Source organism: Plectropomus leopardus, chromosome 8, assembly GCF_008729295.1.
Source record: "Plectropomus leopardus isolate mb chromosome 8, YSFRI_Pleo_2.0, whole genome shotgun sequence".
Classification (NCBI taxonomy): Eukaryota; Metazoa; Chordata; class Actinopteri; order Perciformes; family Serranidae; genus Plectropomus; species Plectropomus leopardus.
Window position 1 is genome coordinate 31146233 of NC_056470.1, and position 21085 is coordinate 31167317.

General features: G+C 37.0%; 2 protein-coding genes across 2 annotated transcripts in view; both read left to right on the forward strand.

Annotated features, from left to right (window-relative positions):
- Positions 1 to 911: 911 nt before the first annotated feature.
- Positions 912 to 8194, forward strand: LOC121947295 (PHD and RING finger domain-containing protein 1-like). Its single transcript, XM_042492277.1, has 7 exons — positions 912 to 1397; positions 2319 to 2402; positions 2982 to 3112; positions 3370 to 3461; positions 4613 to 4815; positions 7553 to 7649; positions 7919 to 8194. Exons 1-7 carry the CDS (start codon positions 1251 to 1253, stop codon positions 7954 to 7956), a joined length of 792 nt encoding a protein of 263 aa, XP_042348211.1. The 5' UTR covers positions 912 to 1250; the 3' UTR covers positions 7957 to 8194.
- Positions 8195 to 19414: 11220 nt separating this feature from the next.
- acap3a (ArfGAP with coiled-coil, ankyrin repeat and PH domains 3a) overlaps positions 19415 to 21085 on the forward strand; it is an 85883-nt gene continuing 84212 nt past the window's right edge. The window contains 1 exon segment of the mRNA XM_042491739.1: positions 19415 to 19675. Coding sequence (XP_042347673.1) covers positions 19629 to 19675 — 47 coding nt within the window. The 5' untranslated portion in view covers positions 19415 to 19628.

Genomic DNA, 21085 nt, shown 5'->3' on the forward strand with positions numbered 1-21085 from the left:
TTTTTGCTAGTCAATTTGCAATGTAACATATATTATGAAAATATTGAGGTGGACTAAAAGCCACAATATTTGCCTCAGAACTGCAGTGCAGAGGAATTATAAAGCAGCAGAAAATGGAAGAATGATAAACAATAAAATACAAGTACCTCAAAACTACAAAAGTGCCACAATTGTGTAAATAGTTACTTTTCACTGCTGAGTAATGATGCAAGACCGTATGAATTATTTAAGAGTTACCCCTACAAATTACCAAAGCTGAAACTGAACTGTTTGTGGCAAATTGGTAAATATATTTGGTAATATTTTTTTTTCTTAAGGACGGCACTTTCTATAAAGTCTAAATGTTATATTTCTGTATGTGTTTAAGTGTGTGTGCTGAAGAGGGTATACAGAGCATGTGTGTGTAGGTATATTTATGTACACACTTGTTTATTTGGATGCATATATATACACATTTATGTATGGGTTTTTCATCCCCTTGTTTTACCACTTAATAATTTACAGTTTCTTCTTTCATTTATCTGTTTTTATTGTCTTGTGAAGCACATTGTAGCATCAGTTTAGAAACATGTATATTATTATTATTGTTAAATTTAAGTAATTATTATTACAATAATTTTTTGTTTATTTATTTGCACCATTTGAAACTAACAGAAAACAGGTCAAAAATAATACAGAAAAACTGGTGCTGGAAACCCCAAAAGGCTTATAGAAATACCTTACTGAAGGTAATACAATAAATTACGATAAAATCAAGTGATATAAAAAATGCCTTTACTTAGTTAGCTTAGAGTTAATAAATTTGTAAATTATTTCATTTGTTTATGGTTTGGATCATCAATACTTTTTGACGCTTTTATTCTGAAAAAAAAAAAGACCGGAAGTTTTTGGAGTAGCGCGGAACATGAAGCGAAAAAGACGATTAGCCGTCAACATTTCGGTTAACATGCGAATTACATCTCTTTGTTATGATAAGTAATGTAACAATAGCTTGGAAAAAAGGTACAAAGTGCTTAACAATGTGTGACTATTGACTTTCTGCTCAGAAAAAGCTTAACGACATCGTTATGCTAGCTACCGACCAAGCTAACATTAGCTAAAAACAACAGCTCACAGGAAACTCCAACAGCAAGCTAAAGTCGAGTTAATTTCATATTTAATTTACTATTTTTATTCGCAGAAGCCGTTAAAACGTCATCTACGAGCAGACGTTTTTTGTCCAGTAAAATTAAAATTATGGATATATAAATATGGAGTCCACCGTGTTAAAGACAGCAGTTGAAGAGGATTCAGCTAAATGTTATATCTGCTTGAGTCCCTTTATAAATCAGTTAGTTGGCTCTCTGGAAACCTGCCGGCATGTTTTCTGTCTTCAGTGTATCCTCCAGTGGTCCCAGGTAAACACATACTTTTTATTTTATTGTATTAAGTGCGTTTTTAAGATGTTTTAATGGAGTTATATGCGAATTGTTTGTAGGTTATTGAGCCTGTCAAAGGATAGTTTCTGTCACCATTTGGGACAGAAAGTTTATTTATCTGTCTATCTATACACTTCACCTGTCGCTCCTGTCCAGCAAAATGTCCTTTTTTATGTTTTTAAACCAAACTGATACTTTTATTCTAATCATTTTTCGCTTGAATTCTCCATAAAAAGTGTTCAATGCTGAACTCTCTTGCTCTTATGAATAACAGAAGCAACAAGTTTTTATTAAGTATTGAAAAAATATATTTGATGAAAGACTGGTATGAAATCAATTGTTTTTGTTTGTTAAATTTCTAACTATTTATATATTGATATTATAATTATGTGATTTTCAGCTTTGTATAATGTCATTTATCTCTCACTGCAATTGATGTTATTGGCTCATTTACAACGATATAAAACAGAAAAGCACCAAATCTTCACATTTTAGAGGCTGGAAGCAGAGGATGTTTAGCATTTTTGCTTGACAAATGACTTAAGTGATAATTGATTAAGAAAACAGAATAATTTTCTGTCAATCGACTGATCATTCAGCATTAATCTCAAATATATTTTGACAGAATAAACAATGATCACATCACTGCATCCTCTACTGTGTCTTCAAACCTTTTTCTTATAAAAGCGAGAAATTAAAGTGGCGTGATCACACTTCTGAAAAAACATATATCAACTTGTCTTAAGGTCTTGCAGATATATAGTAAGTTAATTGAGAAAAGATAATGACAATAATTATTCACTGCAGCCCTAAATGGGTGCATGAGTCTCCACTGTGGTACAGTAGAGTAGCTTTTCTTTTCTGTATATTTAAAAAATGCTGCTTTATCTTGAATCTCAGACAGCCAACACTTGCCCGGTGGATCGGATCAGTTTTGCTTTCATCCACCAGAGACGCTGTCCTGAAGGGGACATCCAAAAGAAGGTGATTATTTGCAGTGTCCTGAAAGAAGCTCTACTGAAGCCCTGAGAGGGAAGCAAGATATTTTTTTTCCTGGTGATACATTTTCTGAGATCATTTTTTTTTTCATATATCAGCATTTGAATAATAAGAGCTGCATGTTGTGTTTAGTGCAGAGAGAAATGAAAAGTCCCCTGGTGGTGCGCTTCAGCCTCTTGTGGTCAAAATGAATATTACCGAAAGAAACACTTAGAAAAATGAGCCTTATTTTCCTCCTGAAAAAAAAATTCACTGGGCTCCACACATAGAGAAAAAAAATATTGCATTTTTTTTTCATGTGTGGAACCAAGTGAAAAAAAAATGTCGCAAAAAAAATCTCGCAAAAGAATTTTTTTTTGTCGCAAAACCCCCCAAATCTCACAAAACAAACAAAAAAAATGACTTTATTTCACACATGAAAAAAATGTTTTTTTTAACTTAGAAAATGGATCACCAGAAAAAAAAATTCACTTGCTCATTAAGGTTTCCGTAAAGCTCTCTGAAAGCTATTTGGAAATGTGTGGGCAGTTTCTGGGGGCTGAACTTTTTGTGTCGCTGCTGCAGATCAAAGTAAGGACAAAGAAAAAGGACGAAGATGACGAAGAAGAGGAGGGGAGCAATGCTGTTATCTGCGAGGAATGTGGACGCAGCGACCGCAGACACCGGTTGCTCGTGTGCACACACTGCGACTCCGGGTATGGCATTGCAGTGCCGGTGCACTTTGAAGTTACACATCTTTATGTAATAGCATTTTGGTCTTGAATGTTCAGTACATAGCAATGTTTATTTTAGTGATAGCATTAGTATTATATTGAGTAAAATAGTGTGTTGCACTTAACTGACTTTGACAGTTTTTCTACTGATTTTTTATATCGATGAAACACCCAAAAACTATGTTTGATGTTTGATTGACTGTAGAAAACGTGTTTAAGAGTTGTACTTATTGTTGCAGGTATCATATTGACTGCCTGACACCATCATTAAACACGAGCCCTGAAGGTGACTGGGTTTGTGCCGAGTGTTTGGTCAGTCCTCAGCACACAGGTAAAGACGTGTAGATAACTGATTTCATGCCTGTCACCTAAATAACATGTTTTCTTTTTTTATACATACTTATGTTATTATTTTCCCCAATAACTAACTGTGGGAGTCGAAGCTTCTTCCTTCTTAAAAATCTATATTTCACATTACTGCTTAATGTGACTTTACTGTCTCCCAAAGGAGTTTGGCCGCTTGTTTAAAGTTAGAGTGTGGAAATCATACATCTAAGTCAAGCCCTTGCCAAACGAGTTTACACATTGCAGATTAAACCAATCACTGCCAGGGAAAGCACTTATTATTTGTAAGTTTAACGGCATTTCGGCTTCAGGTGTGTGTGTGGCAACTTTTTCGCATGAGAGCACCAGAGGCAATGCATTTTACATCAACCAGCCAGAGCTAAAATCAAAGAAATTCATTATCATGTTTTACGTCAGATTTATTAAGTTTTTGATGCATTTTTCTATTTGACACTGTTTTGTTTGTTTTATTTTCTCAGTGCTTCATCTGTCTGTGTGTGATACCGTGTTAGTTGACAGTTTGAAATAAGGATTTTTTCTTTTTTAATTTATCTTTTTTAAAGGAGTAGGGGTTGGGGGCCATAGTGAAAGAGCAGCAACTAGCAGTATGATAGAAGCTATGGCAGAAAATTGTGTCCAAGAAAAGTTTTCAGAGTAGACACTCCAGATAAAAACAACTAAAACTTAAGTTTTCAAAAACAACTTATAGAGCGCTCCTGGTGGAGATTTAGCAAGCTCACCTGCAGGCTTATGTCACATGTCTATAGTGTTTATATAATTACTCTCAGTGCCAGAGGGGAGAGACAAAAGTTCCACACTCCAGCTTTAAGGTAAAGTAAAAACTGTATAGCAGTCAGTATTTAAAAAGATAAGATAAAACAAAATAAAGATGTAGACGTTTTTGTATAATGTCCTACTGTAAGACAGTTGATTTCTGTGCCACACTGACCGCTACCAAAGATGGCCAAAGGAGTTCAGTGACAGCTTTATGTGATGGTACAAGTACGATAGGAAGTAAACATGAAAAAGCACACATTTTTAGGAAGTAAAGGAATAGATTTTTAATATTTTATTAATGATAAGAAAACGTTATCCTGTATTAAATAGAATAAATGTTATGAAATTGTCCTCGCACAGACGGCTCCGTGCTGGAGGAGGAGATCAGTGATGGAGAACTAACAGACCTCCTCGCTGAAGTAGTAGATGAAACTCCATCTACCAGCAGTCGCCTTCGGCCCTCCACCATTAATCGTCCCGGCGGCGCCACTGAACGACGACACAGCCGGAGGATCCAGAGCAGAGCCAGCAGCGCTGCTCGGCCTCGCCCCCAAACCTCCTGGGTCAGTTCAGCATCACACAGAGAAAATATCATCTGTTTATCCACCATACAGCATGAGGACGGTATTATACATCGTTTATACTTTTTAGGTGACAAGCTCATTTTGGAAGAATAGTAATATCTTTGAAATACACAGGACTCACAGTATAAACAAACATCACAATACTGAATACCTTTAAAACATTTTTAAAAAATATGTCGTGAATCAGCAAAGATCAATACAAATACAATGAGTCAAAGCCATTGTCTTTATTTATAAATTAAATACTGAACTGTAAGAGATAGTAACATTTTAAATTAGATAGTTTTGGAAGTAGGTGAACTCAAGATGTGTGAAACACAGAACATGCAAAATATAAAAATGTAATATCTGCCATTATCTTTCCCCGTGCTCGTTATTCATTTAGGTAACCTCAAGTGTGCCACTAACTTGTTTAAGTAACTGGGGCAAAGAAAAAACGCTTTCAGCAGTTAACAGAGACTGTGGTTTCATTCATTTTGTGTGATTGTGTGCAAGATAAACCTGTCACTGTACGCAAAGCGCTGCGGCATTAAACCACATTTCATGCACTGTTTAGCAGACCTTTATCACGAGGTCATACGACTGTCTTCAAACACATGCATTGTTTCTCGCTGTCAGTGTTTGTGGTCACTGTCTGACACGAGCTTCTCAGCCCCTTTGGGTTCGTCTGTGCGTGTTTCTGCTGCTGCTTCTGCTCTTGAAGACATTGGTTTGTTATGAGCTCTAAAATACTTGAAGCAGAGGTCGATGTGTATTTCCTTTTGGCATTGCCTGCGAGAGGCTTGTTTTCGTCTTCAAAGCTCTTGAGTATTTTGGCTCACAGTTGCTTATTCTCCTCTCCTGACTGGGTATCAGTGAACACTTAGAGAGAGAGAGCTTGTTTACTCGGTCAAGGACATCTGTGTGCGCTTTTTTCCTTTAGTCAAGACTCAAACTGTGATCGTCTGCTGCTGCAGCACTCTGTTGATAATCTTAGCTGGGGACGTTTCTCAGCAGTGTCTCAGTGATTCGTTTGCTGCAGGGTTGCCACAGTTTCTAAAAGGCCTTAAAAGACAATTTACTTAAAAATAAGGTCTTTCATAAAATGTCTTAAATCAATCTTTCAAAAGTCTTAAAAATGCAAAGACATGGGAAGTAGGATATTAGGATTTTTTCATCTGAAGTTGAATTATGAAATCGAAAAACAAATGCTTACATCTTTAAAAAATTACAAAAATTACAACTGAATTAAAAAAGTTGGTCAAAAAAAAGTTACCTAACTCTAGTTAATTAATGTCGGTTTGTGATTTCTAAAATTTGGTTATTGTAAACTTCTTTTTTTAAACGTGTATTTATAAGTTTTAAGCGGTTATACATTAAAACATAAAATACAAAGTACAAAACAACTGAACTTTCCCGAAATGAAATATATGGCAGTAACAAAAAAAAAAACCAACAACGAATAATAACAAGGATAAAAAAATAAAAATAAAAAAAGACAGGAAGTCAAACACAAATTGACATGCAAAAGGCCATTAATAAATAAAAAAGTAATTTAAAAACAAACAAACTGCAGTACGATTAAATAAATTAAATGAAAACGTACATAAATACAGCATGAATCAGGGTTTAAACATTACATATTCCTCACAGTAAACTGACATATTCAGCATTACCTTACTCATCCAATGCCTCTTTAATATCCCCATTTCTAAAAACATGTTCCAAATGCTATCAAACTTGTGGGCTTTCTTTCTAACTGTAGGTAGTTTCTCAAGAGCCAAACTTGACATTAAGTTTTTTAACCTGTGGCCAAGAGAGGGACATTTAACACTCTTCCAGCACATTGCAATAAAGCGTCTGGCTTTTATGAGACACAGGTCAACGTAATCTTAAATTTTATTCCAAGTGGCATTTAAAAGTCTAAATTGGCCTATTTTGTAGTGACCATGTGCAGGGAGTCAGATTATTTTCACATTTCTGCTTGTTTTCAGATGGCAGCTGCAGTCAGTCCAGGCGGTTTGAATGCGTCTTTCTGTACAATACAAACATTAAGAACGCTTCGCTCTGATGCACCAGATCAGGGCCAATACTGATTAGACATATTGGTCATCAGCCAGATATGATACATTAAATATTGATTCTTTGTTAGTATCATGGTAAAAATCTATTTTTAGTGCCTTGGCAATCCCTGTCCTCACACTATCTTATAAAAATGATGCCAATGAATTCCATATAGTGAGACAGACAGATTTTAAATTTAGGGAAAAGGAGTTCTGATAACAGATCAGAAATCAACAGATGCTCTTAGTTGAGATATCGTGAGAGAGAAAAATAGTATTGGTGCATTGCTGTCTCACAAGAGGAAATTGGTTTTGCAGCAGGCAGCATATAAAACAAACACAATAAAAAACGCAATAGGACATTTTACAACATCAAATCTGCTGCTACTGTATACACACAATACAGAATACATTAAAAGTAAATGCAATAAACAAAAAAGTGTTGCAGTAACAAAAGGGGTGAGATGCCAAGTTCATTATATGTTATTAAAATTAAGTTTATGGCATGTTGCACCTCATTTTTAGAAAACTGAAATATTTACCATTCGCCTTTAAATTCAGTTGATGGATGAGGTGTTGCTCTGCACGCGCTGCTTCTGATCTTTAAAGGAGAAGCTTTCGTAACATTGATATTAATTTCCATAAATTGTCCGTTTATTCTTCCTGTTTCTCAGCATGTACCGAAATACCTGTTACATGCAGCAAAGCCTGAAGTCACAACAGACGAAGTAGCTGCACGTCATCAAAGTGATTCCAGCGATGCTTCAGTTGGTAAGTTACCAAGTGTCAGGAAATACTTTATTGATCCCTGGGAAATTGTGATTTGTATATATATATATATATATATATATATATATATAAAAACAAAACAAAAAAAAACAACAGAAAATAGAAATACAGTAAGAGTAAACACTTACCACAGTATGTAAATATTTGAAATAAAGTATGTATAGTATGCTGAGCATGTAAGTGTGTAAAAATAGAAATGTAAGTCAGTGCATTCTTTAATATTTAACATCTGCTTTTTGTGTGTTTCACAGAGTTAAATACCCGAAAAAAAAGGAAGCGTGACGCTTGAGCTCCTGACACATAGAAGAGTAGAAGCTGGAAGATGTGTATCATCACTGCCTGTTAAAGGTGCGCCTGTCAGAAATGACCACATGGTGGCAGCATTGTGTTAGCAGCTGGATGTTCAGTTCAGCCGTAAACTTCAGGGTATGAAGGCACTGACCAAAAACTGGCTGCTATACCTGACTGAGACCCTGTGTGACGTCCTTACCCTCTTTGTGACATTCAGTACACGCACATGGATTCCTAATGAGACATAAACATAACCTTAACTGGAGTAGCTAGTGTATTTATTTTGGACAATTAAATATTGGACTAATACACATGTACAGCATGAGAATGCTATGTGTGGGACCGACCCAAATCTAAACTGCAGAGTGAGTGATTTCCAATTCATTATAAGCTTAAGTAATATCCTTCCTATGGAGGAATGAATCTTTAATTTCAAACATGTAAAATCAGAACACACAAATAAGGACAAAAACAAAACAAAATGGTCCATACATCAATCGCAATAACAAATACTTTAGCTGCTTAAGTAACTTTAAAGGGACAGTGCACCCTAAAATAAATAAGACATATCCTCCTAACTGTAGTGCCGTTACTCAGTCTAGATTGTTTCGGTATGAGTTGCTGAGTGAAGCATAAATATTCTAAAAATTCAGTAGTGCTTGCTCAACTGAGGAAGACCGTTAATGTTTAAATCTCGTGCTGTCATGAGCACGAATCCCTCCTCCATGAATAGATTCACACTTCCTTTTGCGTGGCGATTCGGTTGGCCCGTGTCATGATTTCTGAAAAGAGACATTACTGATGAGTTTTTCAAATAATAATTTGGCATTTTGAGCACCAAAACCTGAGAGTCATCCAGTTCAGCTATATTATTGAAAAGGCAGACATCTTTACGACCGATATCTCCAACACTCTGCAACTCACACCAAAACAATCAAGACTGATAAGGAGAACTCCATGTGAGAGGGAAAACATGCATTTTTGATTATTGCGTGAACTGTCCATTTTAGATAATTTCCTTCAAAGTAATCCATCTCAAGTCTGCAAAATACACAATTATTTGTAAAGAGAACTTTGTTTTTGTGTTGAGAGATTTCAAAAATACAAATTTCCACCATGTGATGGCGCCAGAGGAAAAGTCATAGAGATACTTTGCTTAAAATCCCCAAATATTTGTGCCAGTCTGTCCAGCAGAAGTGCAGATATTTCAGGAAATAAGTGGAAATTTTGACCTGCTCTTTGGGCTAAATATAAAAGTTAGGGAATCACAAAAAAAACTGTAGGATTCTTCCTCTGGGGACCATGAATGTCTGTACAAAATATCATAATAATACATTTCATAGTTTTTAAGATATTTTCATTTGGACCAGTGTGGAGCAACCAACACTGCCTTCCTTCGATTTGCTAGCATGGCTAAAAATGTTTGTCTTCTGACTCAGTCTGAAGTATTTGGTAAAATCAGTGTTGGTGCAGGTGGCACAGTGTGGGCTGACAAAAGTGGCTGAATAAAAGTATGTGAGGCTGCTGAGATGTTCAACGCTGCTCTGTTTCGTCTGTAATATCATCCCGCCTCCCTCAGCATCACTGAGCCATTGCCTAGCAACGCCAGCCTCCGTCTTATTTCTCAGGATCTCGTCCAGCCGTACCCGAGAGAGGGAGGCTGCCTCAGTCAGACACTCTCAGATCTGTTGTTTCTGGTCCTCTAATATTAAATTCATCCTTTGATGTCCGAAATCAATCTTGTGTTGGATAAGACGCCTTAAAATCTGAGCCAGATTTAGGGAGAGGCAAGAAAAAAAATATTAATGTGACATCAAGAAAGTTATTATAGCTCATATGCATTCATGTTGTTCTGTTTGTGTGTGTGTGTGTGTGTGTGTGTGTGTGTGTGTGTGTGTGTGTGTTTGTTTTTGCGTGTATTGTGATTCAGTGGGCGGGCACTTAACAAGCCTGCAGCTCATCTTGCCCTACTTTCCCCCCCAAAACAATGTGCATTAGAAAAACAAATGTTCACCTTCACTGAGCAGCCATGTTTGCGGAGCAGGATCGTCGAAATGAACAAAAACGTCCGAGCGGAGACGGTGTGAGGTGTGGTGTGTAAAACCAAACGTACACCAGAAAGCACTCACAGACCCTGGTTTAATGGTTCACCTTTATTTTGGAAATTAATTGGGGATCACTGGAGAGCAGTTACTTCCATTATTAATAAGCTGTTATTTTCACTTTTAAGTATTGAATCACATGAATTACTTAAATTAAAGTTAAATTACCTGATTGGGGTCTTGAGTTTTAATGATTTGACTGATACAAAAAGCACCTCTGATTTAGAAACCTTTATATTTTATTTTTATTTATTTACTCATTAATTATTGATTTATTATTCTAACATTATTAGTTTTGTAGTAGATTTTTTATTTTTTTAGCCTTGCTGTTTTATCCATTAATGGTGAGTTTGAAAGGTTACAGATTGTTGGAAATGTGCTTATTCTCACCACATGTCTGTTAAATGTGAGGCTAAAGGTAGGAGATGTAAGCTCAGTTAAGGTTGAAAACGGGGAAACAACTAGCCTAGCTCCTTCCAAAGCTTAGTTAAAAGCCAACTATCAATACCTCTAAAGCTCACTAAGTAATGTCATATCTTATTGGTTTAATCCATACAAAAACCAAAGTGTACAAACTACAAATTGTGGTCTACAGCCATTCTGGAGCCTCTGTTACACTGTAATGTAACAGAAGAAAGCTGTTCAAAAGATATATTCAAAGGTCCAGTATGTAGGTTTTAGGGGGATGTATTGGCAGAAATTGAATATGATATAATAAATACTGTGAACTGAGAACTTTGTTTTTGTTACCTTAGAATAAGACATTTAAATATACATAGGGAGCAGGTCACCCCCTCCGCGTCTAGAGCGTTTGTAAAACAAAGATTTTTTTTTTGTTTTTCACGTGAAACTGCTTTTTTTTCAGTGTTTTTATTGGTTTACATCACCGGGTCTGTTAGTTTTGGAGAGGAATAGACCTCTGCAAATAATTTAGCTCCTAAAAAACCTCCTAACAATGCACAATGAAAGAATTCTAACCGGGAGAAGATTGACCTGGTTGCAATCTGCAATCCTCACCACTAGATGCCACTAAATTCCCCCAAACCTTACACACTGCTACTTTACAGAAGTTGACAAATTCAAAAGTTGAATACTTTTGGTCCTAACCAGGCTAGTTGTTGTATCCTGGGTTGAGCTAAATAAGTTAATTGTGTCCGGGAATCAGTTTTATATTTCGTGTGCAGACATGGTAGTGGTATAGATCTTCTCTGTCCAAAAGTCAAACTATTCGTAAAAAGTCTAACCTGGTTTTCAGTAGGTGAAAAAAAAATACATGTAGGGCTTTCACAATTAATTCACAACAAAGTCTGTATTTGTGAACCTCTCATCAGCACCTTATCGGATCACTTAGCACGTCAGTCTTTTAGAACATACTGGACTCATAAACAGACTCTCAGGAGCTGCGAGTCATTACAAGTTTTGACCTTGGCTCCATTGTGTGTTAATCGTGTTAGGGTAAGCCTAATTGCTTAAGGAGTCGCTGGCTTTACAGACCAAAGCCCGTCAGCGTTGGCCCAGCTCCTTATCCGCTCTGTTGTTTCTGTCAGGGATTCCTGTGAGGGAGACTGTGACAGGATCCCATAAAGAGCGGAGAGGGTGAACACCGGGTCAAAGCTGGAGAGAAACAAAGGAAAGTACTTTTCAGGAAGTCTGTTTAACAGCGTCAGCTAGACTCGAATCAAATATTCAGATCCAAAGGCGAGCCGAATCCACTGCCGCAGGTGTAAGGTTAAGGTCAGTGAGTGGTGACACTCGGTCATGTAGGGTGAAGCAAAGCAGCTGACCTACTCTGAAAAATATATTATTTGGTTAAAGCTGTATCAGCAAAAGAACAATGTAGCCTGGTTATGAGGATTTAGAAACGACAAAAAGGGTTTTAAGACACAGTTTGACATTTTGGCGTATTTCACTTTCAAGGTAGATTAATACCACTCCTGTCTGCTAATCTCTCAGTATATTAAAGAAAGTACTGATTAATTTCAAAAAAGCTCATCGATTGAAAATGTTTTTATGCAAAATTTAAGAGCAATGTTTCTAGAAATTTTGGATGTTTTCTTTAGGATGGGTTTCCATTTGATGACGTTTTTGAATTTAAGGACTTTAGTGATGTAATTTCAGGACATTTGTATGGTTTTATGGATGTTTCTAGGACTTTAGGACATTAGACATTTGGTTTTAGTTCGGACCTATGTTGGGGGGTGTGGGGTCCTCCACTGGCACTTTTTTTGTAAACAAGCTCTGTTTTGATCCTGTTTTATGCACTCTGGCACCTTATTTATACTAAAAGTACAAAAACATTACCTCTGTGAATCAATCTGTTTGTATTGTGAATTAGAAAATGGGTGGGGGGGGCCAGTTTTAGCCCACGGGACGTAAGTTGAATATTCGTGATGGATAAGAACAGCTTCATCAGTTCCCGTCAGTGCATTTGCGATGGTCTTGTATACTTTTCCTGTGTTCTTTTAGAGGACCATGAAAATATAAAGCTGCGTTAAAAGCATGAGCCCCTCCACCTCCAGCCTGAAGTTATTTTGCTGATGCAGTGGAACTCCTGCTGGTAGGCGTAACACCCCCAGGAGCGACGCTCAGGGCTGCAGAGGCAGAGAGGCACTTTGGCTGAGACATTAGCTGCGGGGCTAATGTGCATTGGCGGGGCTGTTAAATAAGTCAGCAGTGATGTTAGCATGACAGCAAACAGCATCTGGTAATGGGGCCGTTTCAAACTCCGAAAGGTCATGTGTCAAGGGTTTTTGGATGTGACCCAGTATGTAGAACGAGAATATAATTTATTAAAATTAGTGTTATTATCACAACATGTCGTTCAGGTTTGCTTAGAAATTAAAATCAAACTACTTGTGACCTCTTGTCACTGGTTGCATAAATGACCAATCTTGTCAAAGACAGTTTTTTTTATTTATTTAAATATTTTAAAGAAGTAATGCATAAATGTGGGAGAGGGCAAAAATAACTGACAAAAGTCCTAAAAAGTAAACATAATTTGTTGCAGCAGAAATACTTTTGCTATCCGGTTCATCATCTTGTGAGCCTTCGTGGTGATTCCAGTCCCCAGTTAGCGGGCTACAACGGCACGTAAAAAAGTGGTAACTTTTCATTGGTAACAAAATCTGCTTTCCAGCACCTAAACCAATTATACAATTAAACTAAATTAAACTAAAACTAAACTATAAAATATATATATATAAATATAAATATATATAATAAACTAAACTATTAAACTAAACTAAATTAATTGTACAATATATCTTGATTCCTGATCTCTACAAACCTGAAGCGTTTGAATAAATGCTGGGATTGTATGTTCTGCAGTTATGTTACATTTTACTTTATTATTTACTGATATGTTAAAACTAAATGAGTCAACAATTCGTTGTAGTTGGCATGTAGTTAGTTTTAGGCACAAAACCCACTAGGTTATGGTTCAGAAAAGATCGCGTTTGACTTAAAAAACCTGGTTTTGAGGCAAAATCAGTAATGTCTCAGGTCACTGAAACATAACAACTTTTTTTGTTTTTTGGTCTTGAACAGCAGTCTGCAGAGGTCTGCAGCTCGGCAGCCATCCACTATCGCCGCCTCCTCCGAATGACAAAGTCAGATACACTACGTCACTTTAAAAATGTTGATCTGATGCGTATGACACTTACAAATGTAACATATTTGTGATTTACAGAAACGTATAATGCTAACATTTTCTTGTGGCAACTACGCTAATCTATATGCTGGACAAATTGTTGTTTTTACACACATTTATGGTGCAAAATTTAACAAATGCGATACAACATAATAAATGAGCTTCTGAGTTGCTGGTAGTTGGATTTTATTACCGCTGAACAGAGTCTAGGATAGCTTTTTTCCCCGTTACCAGCTTCGTGCTATGTTATGCTAACTAGCTTCTGGCTGTAGCTTTACATTTGCTATACAAATACAAGAGTGGTGTCAAACTTGTCTGCAGAGATCTGTCTAAATCATAGACAGTATCACACAAATACTCCGATACTATGATCATGCATGTATATCCATACTTTCATCCACCTTCTAAGTGCACATAGCACACACATATTGTCACTCGTGTGAGTGCAGCAGTCCTATGGCGCGATTACAATTAATTTAAAATCAACTTGGGAATTTGGAGTAAGACGATGCTGAGAAGACGTATGCATGCATAAAACAAAGCATTCATGCAGCATCTGTACATGCCTCGTCGGTGGTGGCTTGTCGAGCCTTGCACCTGCAGTCAGAAGGGATAACGTTACAAGCTGTGTGCTCAGCAGTGCAACGCGCAGCTCTCTCCAGCAGACCAAAGAGGGGGAGCAAAAGTAGGTCACCCTCCCAGAGACCCACACATCTCTCCCAGTGATTCCACACTGCAGCAGTGCTTGTGTCTGCCATCAGAGGGCCTGTGATGGGAGCAAAAATAGGAGTCGACAGCTCCCCTCCACTCACTTTTCCTGCACAAAGGCAGAGGAGTCTCTTCACTGCTCCTGTTAGATGACACTCAGGAAACAACATAATACATCCTATTACTGATTGGATATCTGGTCAGTCACCACTGTATCATCTCACTGTCAAAAACCAATCCCATTCGTCATATGACTCAAAATATGCCCCAAAAGCCGCACTGATTCCTAGTTCTTAAAGGAAAAGTTCAACATGTTCGGTTCAACAGTTTGCTCGTAACTGTGATAACATGCTGATGTGCTGTGTAGTGTAATGTGTAGGGGTCGACTGATATCGTTTTTCAGGGCTGATACCAATACCAGTTATTATTAGTGAATGAGACCAATAAGCGATACTTGAAACCGATATGCATTTACACTAAAAATGAAAGAATTTGGAATATAACAAACTCCAACAGAAAACTCTGTTTGAATGCCTTTAGCAAATGTTGAAACTGAAATGCTCAGCATCATACACAGCAAGTTCCCAGCTACTTTTTCAATAAAGTCAAGTGAAAATTACTAAATAAAAATATCTCTGTGCTCCGTGTCCCATGCAGACACTTTCTTTGCAAATTTTTAACCATTCCTTTTATTGGCGATCATTAAAATAAAACGCAGATACAGATAATAGTCAAAATGTCAGATATAGGCCACATTAATAGGCCAGGCTGATAATCTGTCGACCCCCCAGTAATGTGCATCATGTTCACCATCTTAGTTTAATGTGTTAGCATGCTAATATAACAGTAAAAAACACAAATTTTGCATTTGTTTTGTACTAGAAGTCAGAATTTCCAAGTTCTCAGTAAGACATTTCAACTGGGACGCCCCCTTAAGTGGGAATACAAACTCAGAAAGTCGAAGAACGTCACCAACCCCGACATCCACGCATCAACAGTAGTGCAAGCTGCAGATATATACTGTTTATTATCACTTCTGTCTTATTTCTGTCTAGTTTAAACAATCACACACGCAGTACTGTCAACTTCTATCTGTGAACATGTTGTGACAGCGTCTGTGTGCACAAAATACAGTGTAATGTGTTGTTATCAACCGGTTTGGCTAAAAATGTCTTTCCCGGCTTTAACTGATATTTCTGACAGAATTGATTTTCTGACTCGTATTGAAATGCGATCAACTCAGGTGATGTCATTCCCAGCTCCGACATCTGACTTCCGAAGGAAATAGAAAGCAGCAAAAGTGCAGCTGTGGCTGATGAAAATGCGATTAGCTTTGCAGGTGAACCAAAAGCTCAAAGTATTGGATGAAGGCTACAAAAGGTTTGACCTGAAGACCTGCCGATGGCAAAAGATAAAAAAGTTAACTAATAGAATTCATGCCAAAGGTGATCATATATGTCTCTTCCTATGATCATGTGCTGCTGCTGCTTTAATAAAACCCAGTATGGATCCAGTACAGATTATATGCATGCTACTAAGTTTGCTCTGAAGTTTCTCCAGCAGTTTGCACTTTTCAGATCCAGCCACTGCTGACTCAGTGGCTTCATAAAGAAGCAGTAGGTGCTTTGATCTCAGATTAGTAAAAGGAGCTGGGGATGAGGCGAGGAGGGAGAGGGGTGGTCGTGTGAGGAGTCAAAAGACTTTGGTATTGCTGTTTTCCGCGGCGTTCCAGACAACTCGATACAATTGAACACTACTTTAAGTCAAAGTTCCTTGTTGTAAACTCAGGGCCAATCAATCTACCCCGACTTCGTGAATAAACTGTCTGATGTCACAAAACACCAAAGTGTGACTTAGGCCCAGGCGGTATCACAGGATTATAGTGTAGCAAGGTATTTAGACATTCCAAAGGTATGTTTTTCAATACTGTCATAAATACAGGAGCTTCTTTTTCTATTAAATTCATGGTATGTAGTGCACAGCATGCACCACAGGAGCTCAGTCTCTGGTCTCTATTGGTAGAACAGGCAACTGAGCTGAAAAACAACGAAATCTCGTGGTGGAGGGATAAGTTACAGGACTGTAAATAGCTGGCAACCAACAATGGCAAAGACTGTTTGGAATACCAGCATGTTTTTTAAAGCTAAAATGGTTAGGGACTTATTTTGAGGTGTTAGCACCACTCACTTATACTGCCATAATTTATACCCTGATGAAATATCAGGTATGAAGTTCTGAAATTTTACATACTGTTACATACAGCCTAGTGTGCCATCAGACAACATAAAAGTCCAAAACATCCTTTGTTTTACTAATTTCCAAGGCAATCTATTTAATAGCTGTCAGTACATTTCTCAGAACAACAAATGACAACCTCATGATGGCGCTACACGATAAAAAAAGGGGTCACCAAAGTCAGTAGGATATATCATCTGGGAGCCATGAAAGTCTGTACAAAGTTTCATGAGAATCCATCCAATAACTGTGGAATATTTTGTTCTGGACGCAAGTGGTGGATAAGCCAGCCGACATCATCCATTATGTGGCTAAAAAAGAAAACATTTAAACACAACAAACCGCTGCGGCAGCTGATAAAGTCTGTATCAGCTGAAATTCAGTCATATCAGCGACTGATGGTGGAATTCAGTCAGAGACACCTCTGCTGAGAGTGGATGAGATCATCTCCATTCAGGTCCTGAGCTGCAGTCTTTTTTTAAAAGCCGGGATCGGAAGGAACAATGGCACTCTATAAAATCCCGCAGTGAAATCCCAAGCAGGCGCTCTTTCTCCAAGCTTTCCCATTTCCTGTGAATTAATAATAGCCTTGCTGGCGAAATGGATGCACTTAAGATTCCCTCATTTAACAGCAGCATGAGAAAGTAGATAGATATAGCAACCCGCTGATGTGTTAAAGGTTTCCTTAAAGTGTTTTAGAAATGAGCAGTTAGTTTTAATGAGTCATGCTTTTAATTTAAATAGATTTCACAGCTTGCAGAGCAGTAAAATGCCATGATCTTGCATGGAAAACATAAAATACTGTATCAGAGGTGTGACTGTGACTGCAGGCATCTCTGAAGAGCTGTAACAGAAGTCATTGTGGGCGTTTGCTTATTCATCGCTTGAGTTAACAAACCAGGGAATATAAAAAATATCTTCCTAACATTTCACCGATGAATATGACTGAACAATCTCAGGTGCAATGAAAAATCATTTTGTGTCTGTAATTATTGAAAATGCAAAAAAGTAACAGATTGGTTGGTGGTTATCAGAACCGCTAATAAACTTTTTATTTTAATCTGGAGTGACTGGAAATGTTTGTTTCTATAGAAAAACGGTGAAAATTGACTGAATTGCGGAGGAAATATCTGAAAGATGCAGCCCTCAGACCCATGTGAGATTACTGCACATGTTGTATTCATTCAAATGAGATTGAACGTGACGTCAGCGTTTTACTCTTTCTCGTGCAGAGGGATGACCACGTGTTGCCTTCACGTGCCATCGGAAATGTTACAATTTTGCAAGTTGTGTGCAAAACAATTTTCAGTTGTCTAATGAAGGAATTTTGTTTAGTTTAGTTGTCTCTAATAATAATAATAATAATGATAAAATGGAATAAAACAAATTAAAAGTACATGTGAGGTTATGGTAGAAAATTAACTTGTTATAATCTGTGCAGGAAAGTAGCAACAAACATTTACTCACTTTCTATACTTAAGCACAACCATTAGATTACTGTCTTTTACTTAAAATCATTTTATACTTCTTTAAATTTTAGAGGGAAATATTGTACTTTTTAATCAACTACATTTATCTGATGTCTGCATTTACTAATTTCTTTCAAAGATTTACTACAAAAAATGTTACAAATATATAGAATATGATATACTTTTTTAGTATTTAACCATCTATCATGTACAATCATAGACTGTATGTAAAGAATAAATAAAAGTCTTTATCATATGTAAATAAACAATATCTAGTCTATGGGTACAACAAAAAATGCTGCTTGCATGATAATGCATTTATAACAATAATATATTGAATGCAGAATTATAACACTCTTACTGGATCTATTCTGCATATATTTTTATACTTTTACGGACATCTTTCTGTTTTCTGTGATTTTGTTTGTAGTAACAGACTGCCAATGAGACATTTGATTTGCTGAAGAAAAATCTGTTATCAGTGGAAAGCAACAAAGTACATTAACTCAAGTAGCCTGCTGTGCTTAAAATACAATTTAAGGTACTTGTACTTGTACTTGAGTATTTCCATTTTATATTACTTTTTATGACTACTTCACAATATAGAGTGAAGAATTGTGGCAACTTTTTATTCCACTACTTTCAATTAACTTAAGTTATAGTTACTTTTCAGATTCAGATTAATAATACAAAATAAAACACATAAATGATGTTATTTAGCGATATAAGATAAGAACATTTTATTGCTGCTGCACAATTTCCAGCTGCAAGTGATATGCACATTAATAGATCAATAATTATATTCAATAATATACAATGCATTACTCTGAAGTTTGCCATTCTATATAATCATTACTGTACTTTTTGTACCTTAATAGGCTTGTAAGCAGCCTATATTTTTATGCTCTGTTTTTGGTATTTAACTTAATAAGTGTAATGTTTCTAAACTGTGCTATTGCAGCTTTTATTAGAAAAAGAAGTACAATATTTCTCTCTGAAATGTAGTGCAGTTAAAGTATAAAGTCAAAAGTGCCTCAACACTTAAAAAGGCTGAAGTAAATGTTTTTTTTTCACCAATAATTGTCTCTTACTGAAGAAGAATTTAGATTTTTTCTTATTTTTTTTCATATTTTCATGTTATCTCTTCTTGTGAGAAAATATGTCTTCATCCTTAAAAAGAGTTTGCTTTTCTGTTTTGTCTTTTTCTCAAGGCACTGTTTCTGCTCGCCTCTGCTTAAAAAAAAAAAAAAAAAAAAGGATTCCGGATGTGGTTTATTAAAAATCCGAGCTCATCAGGTGGACATGAACGCAGCACGGAGTCCAGTCCTGAGTGCGGAGCTCCGGAGGATCAGAGCGGGACTGAGTGAGGAGCTGAGCCGCTGCAGGAGCAGGAGACGCCGGGAGAAACGGATCGCTGTATCGGATACTTAAAATCTCTGCTTTACTCTCCACCCGGGACATGAAATCCGCATTTTAACCGCGTTTAAACTTCACTCTCCAGCCCAAGATGACGGTGGATTTCGAAGACTGTATCAAGGATTCACCCCGGTTCAGGTAAGAGCATGAAACTCAGTTTGCTGGTTTGCTGGTTTGAACTGTTGAACACCACAGTTCTCTCACAAAACGATACATTTCTTTGGCGTTTTGGCGGGTTTATTGACATGATTCATCCAAGAATTTGCGTGCATAAAGTGTCTCCATGTGTCTTCTCTGTCATGTTGCATGTTGGACTAAAGGGGGGGATTTAAATACCATGCACGAGCCGACAAATGGTATGTGGATTACAGTTACAGTTTTGGAGAATCAGTCAGATGTGTGAGCGTTTTCACAGAGTGAGTCGTGTTTTACAGCAGGCTGCATGACGATGAGCAATGCAGCCGGATGAGCTGTCACATGGGCTGAGTAGGAGATCAAAGTCTCATATGTTTGTCCTCACGTTGTTTGGTATTTTAATGCTTTTTCCTCTTGTGCTCCCATAGTTTAATGTTTTTTTCATTGTATCATTAGATTGAAATCTATAGTCCCGATGCAGAATAAATAAAGATAATGGATGGAGATGATTGGCTTGTGAGTGAAATCCTGCCCAAAGGATGCACTTCAAAGTACAGCTGCAACAAATCATTCCTCTTTCATTATTGATAAATCACTTAATTGTCAGATCCTTAACCCTTTATGCTATAGGCATTGTGATGCCAGCTGTTAGAAAAAGTATTTTTTGTGTCACAAACTAGATTAAGTAAACGTGATTTAAAGATTACAGGAACATATATAAATATACATATATTTGGGGGGTACTTTTGGGTACAATACCTTAAAGCAACAGTATACCATAATTGAAGAAGGTGATCCATGCAGGAAAAATCCTGAAAAAATGACTCCACAAAGCCTCCAGAAAGTCTAGTACATTATGAGCAGTGCTGTTGGCTCTTTTCAAAAGTATTGCAACATAATTGAGACGTTATTGTGTGAGTGTAAACAGCCAAAATTGGGTACGTTACCTAGAGGCAACATCGTACCAAAGAGGGTTGAATTCCATGTGATGTCTTCAAATATCGTCTTTGTCTGAGTAATTGCCTAAAAGCCCAAAACATTCAGTTTACTTTCATATAAGACAAAGAAAAGCAGAAGCTCCTCAACACAGAGAAGCTGGAAGTGATACATTGTGCTTAAAAATGAGTTGATGTACTAATCGATTGATGTATTAGTACTAGTTCAAATAGTGTCACTAATCATTGGATCAGAGGAAACTGAAGCTTTCCCTGCACAGCCTGCACCAAAGCCCCTGACCGCCGTGCACCAAAGGTTACATAAATAAGGCAGGAATTTTCTACACCCACATCTGAACCTGGTCCTCAGCACCCAGTGAGACAAGAGACTCCCAGAGGGGATTTTTTATACAGTGCTGGAAGATCTTGAAAGTAAAAACACCAAGTCCCTAGATTCAACACCTTTCTGAAGTAAAAG

Bases quoted from the DNA above. Each gene is read 5' to 3' on its own strand.
- LOC121947295 (XM_042492277.1), top strand. From the start codon at position 1,251: ATGGAGTCCACCGTGTTAAAGACAGCAGTTGAAGAGGATTCAGCTAAA. The intron at 2,403-2,981 runs GTGATTATTTGC...TCGCTGCTGCAG, and splicing joins AAGGGGACATCCAAAAGAAG to ATCAAAGTAAGGACAAAGAA. The intron at 3,462-4,612 runs GTAAAGACGTGT...GTCCTCGCACAG, and splicing joins GGTCAGTCCTCAGCACACAG to ACGGCTCCGTGCTGGAGGAG.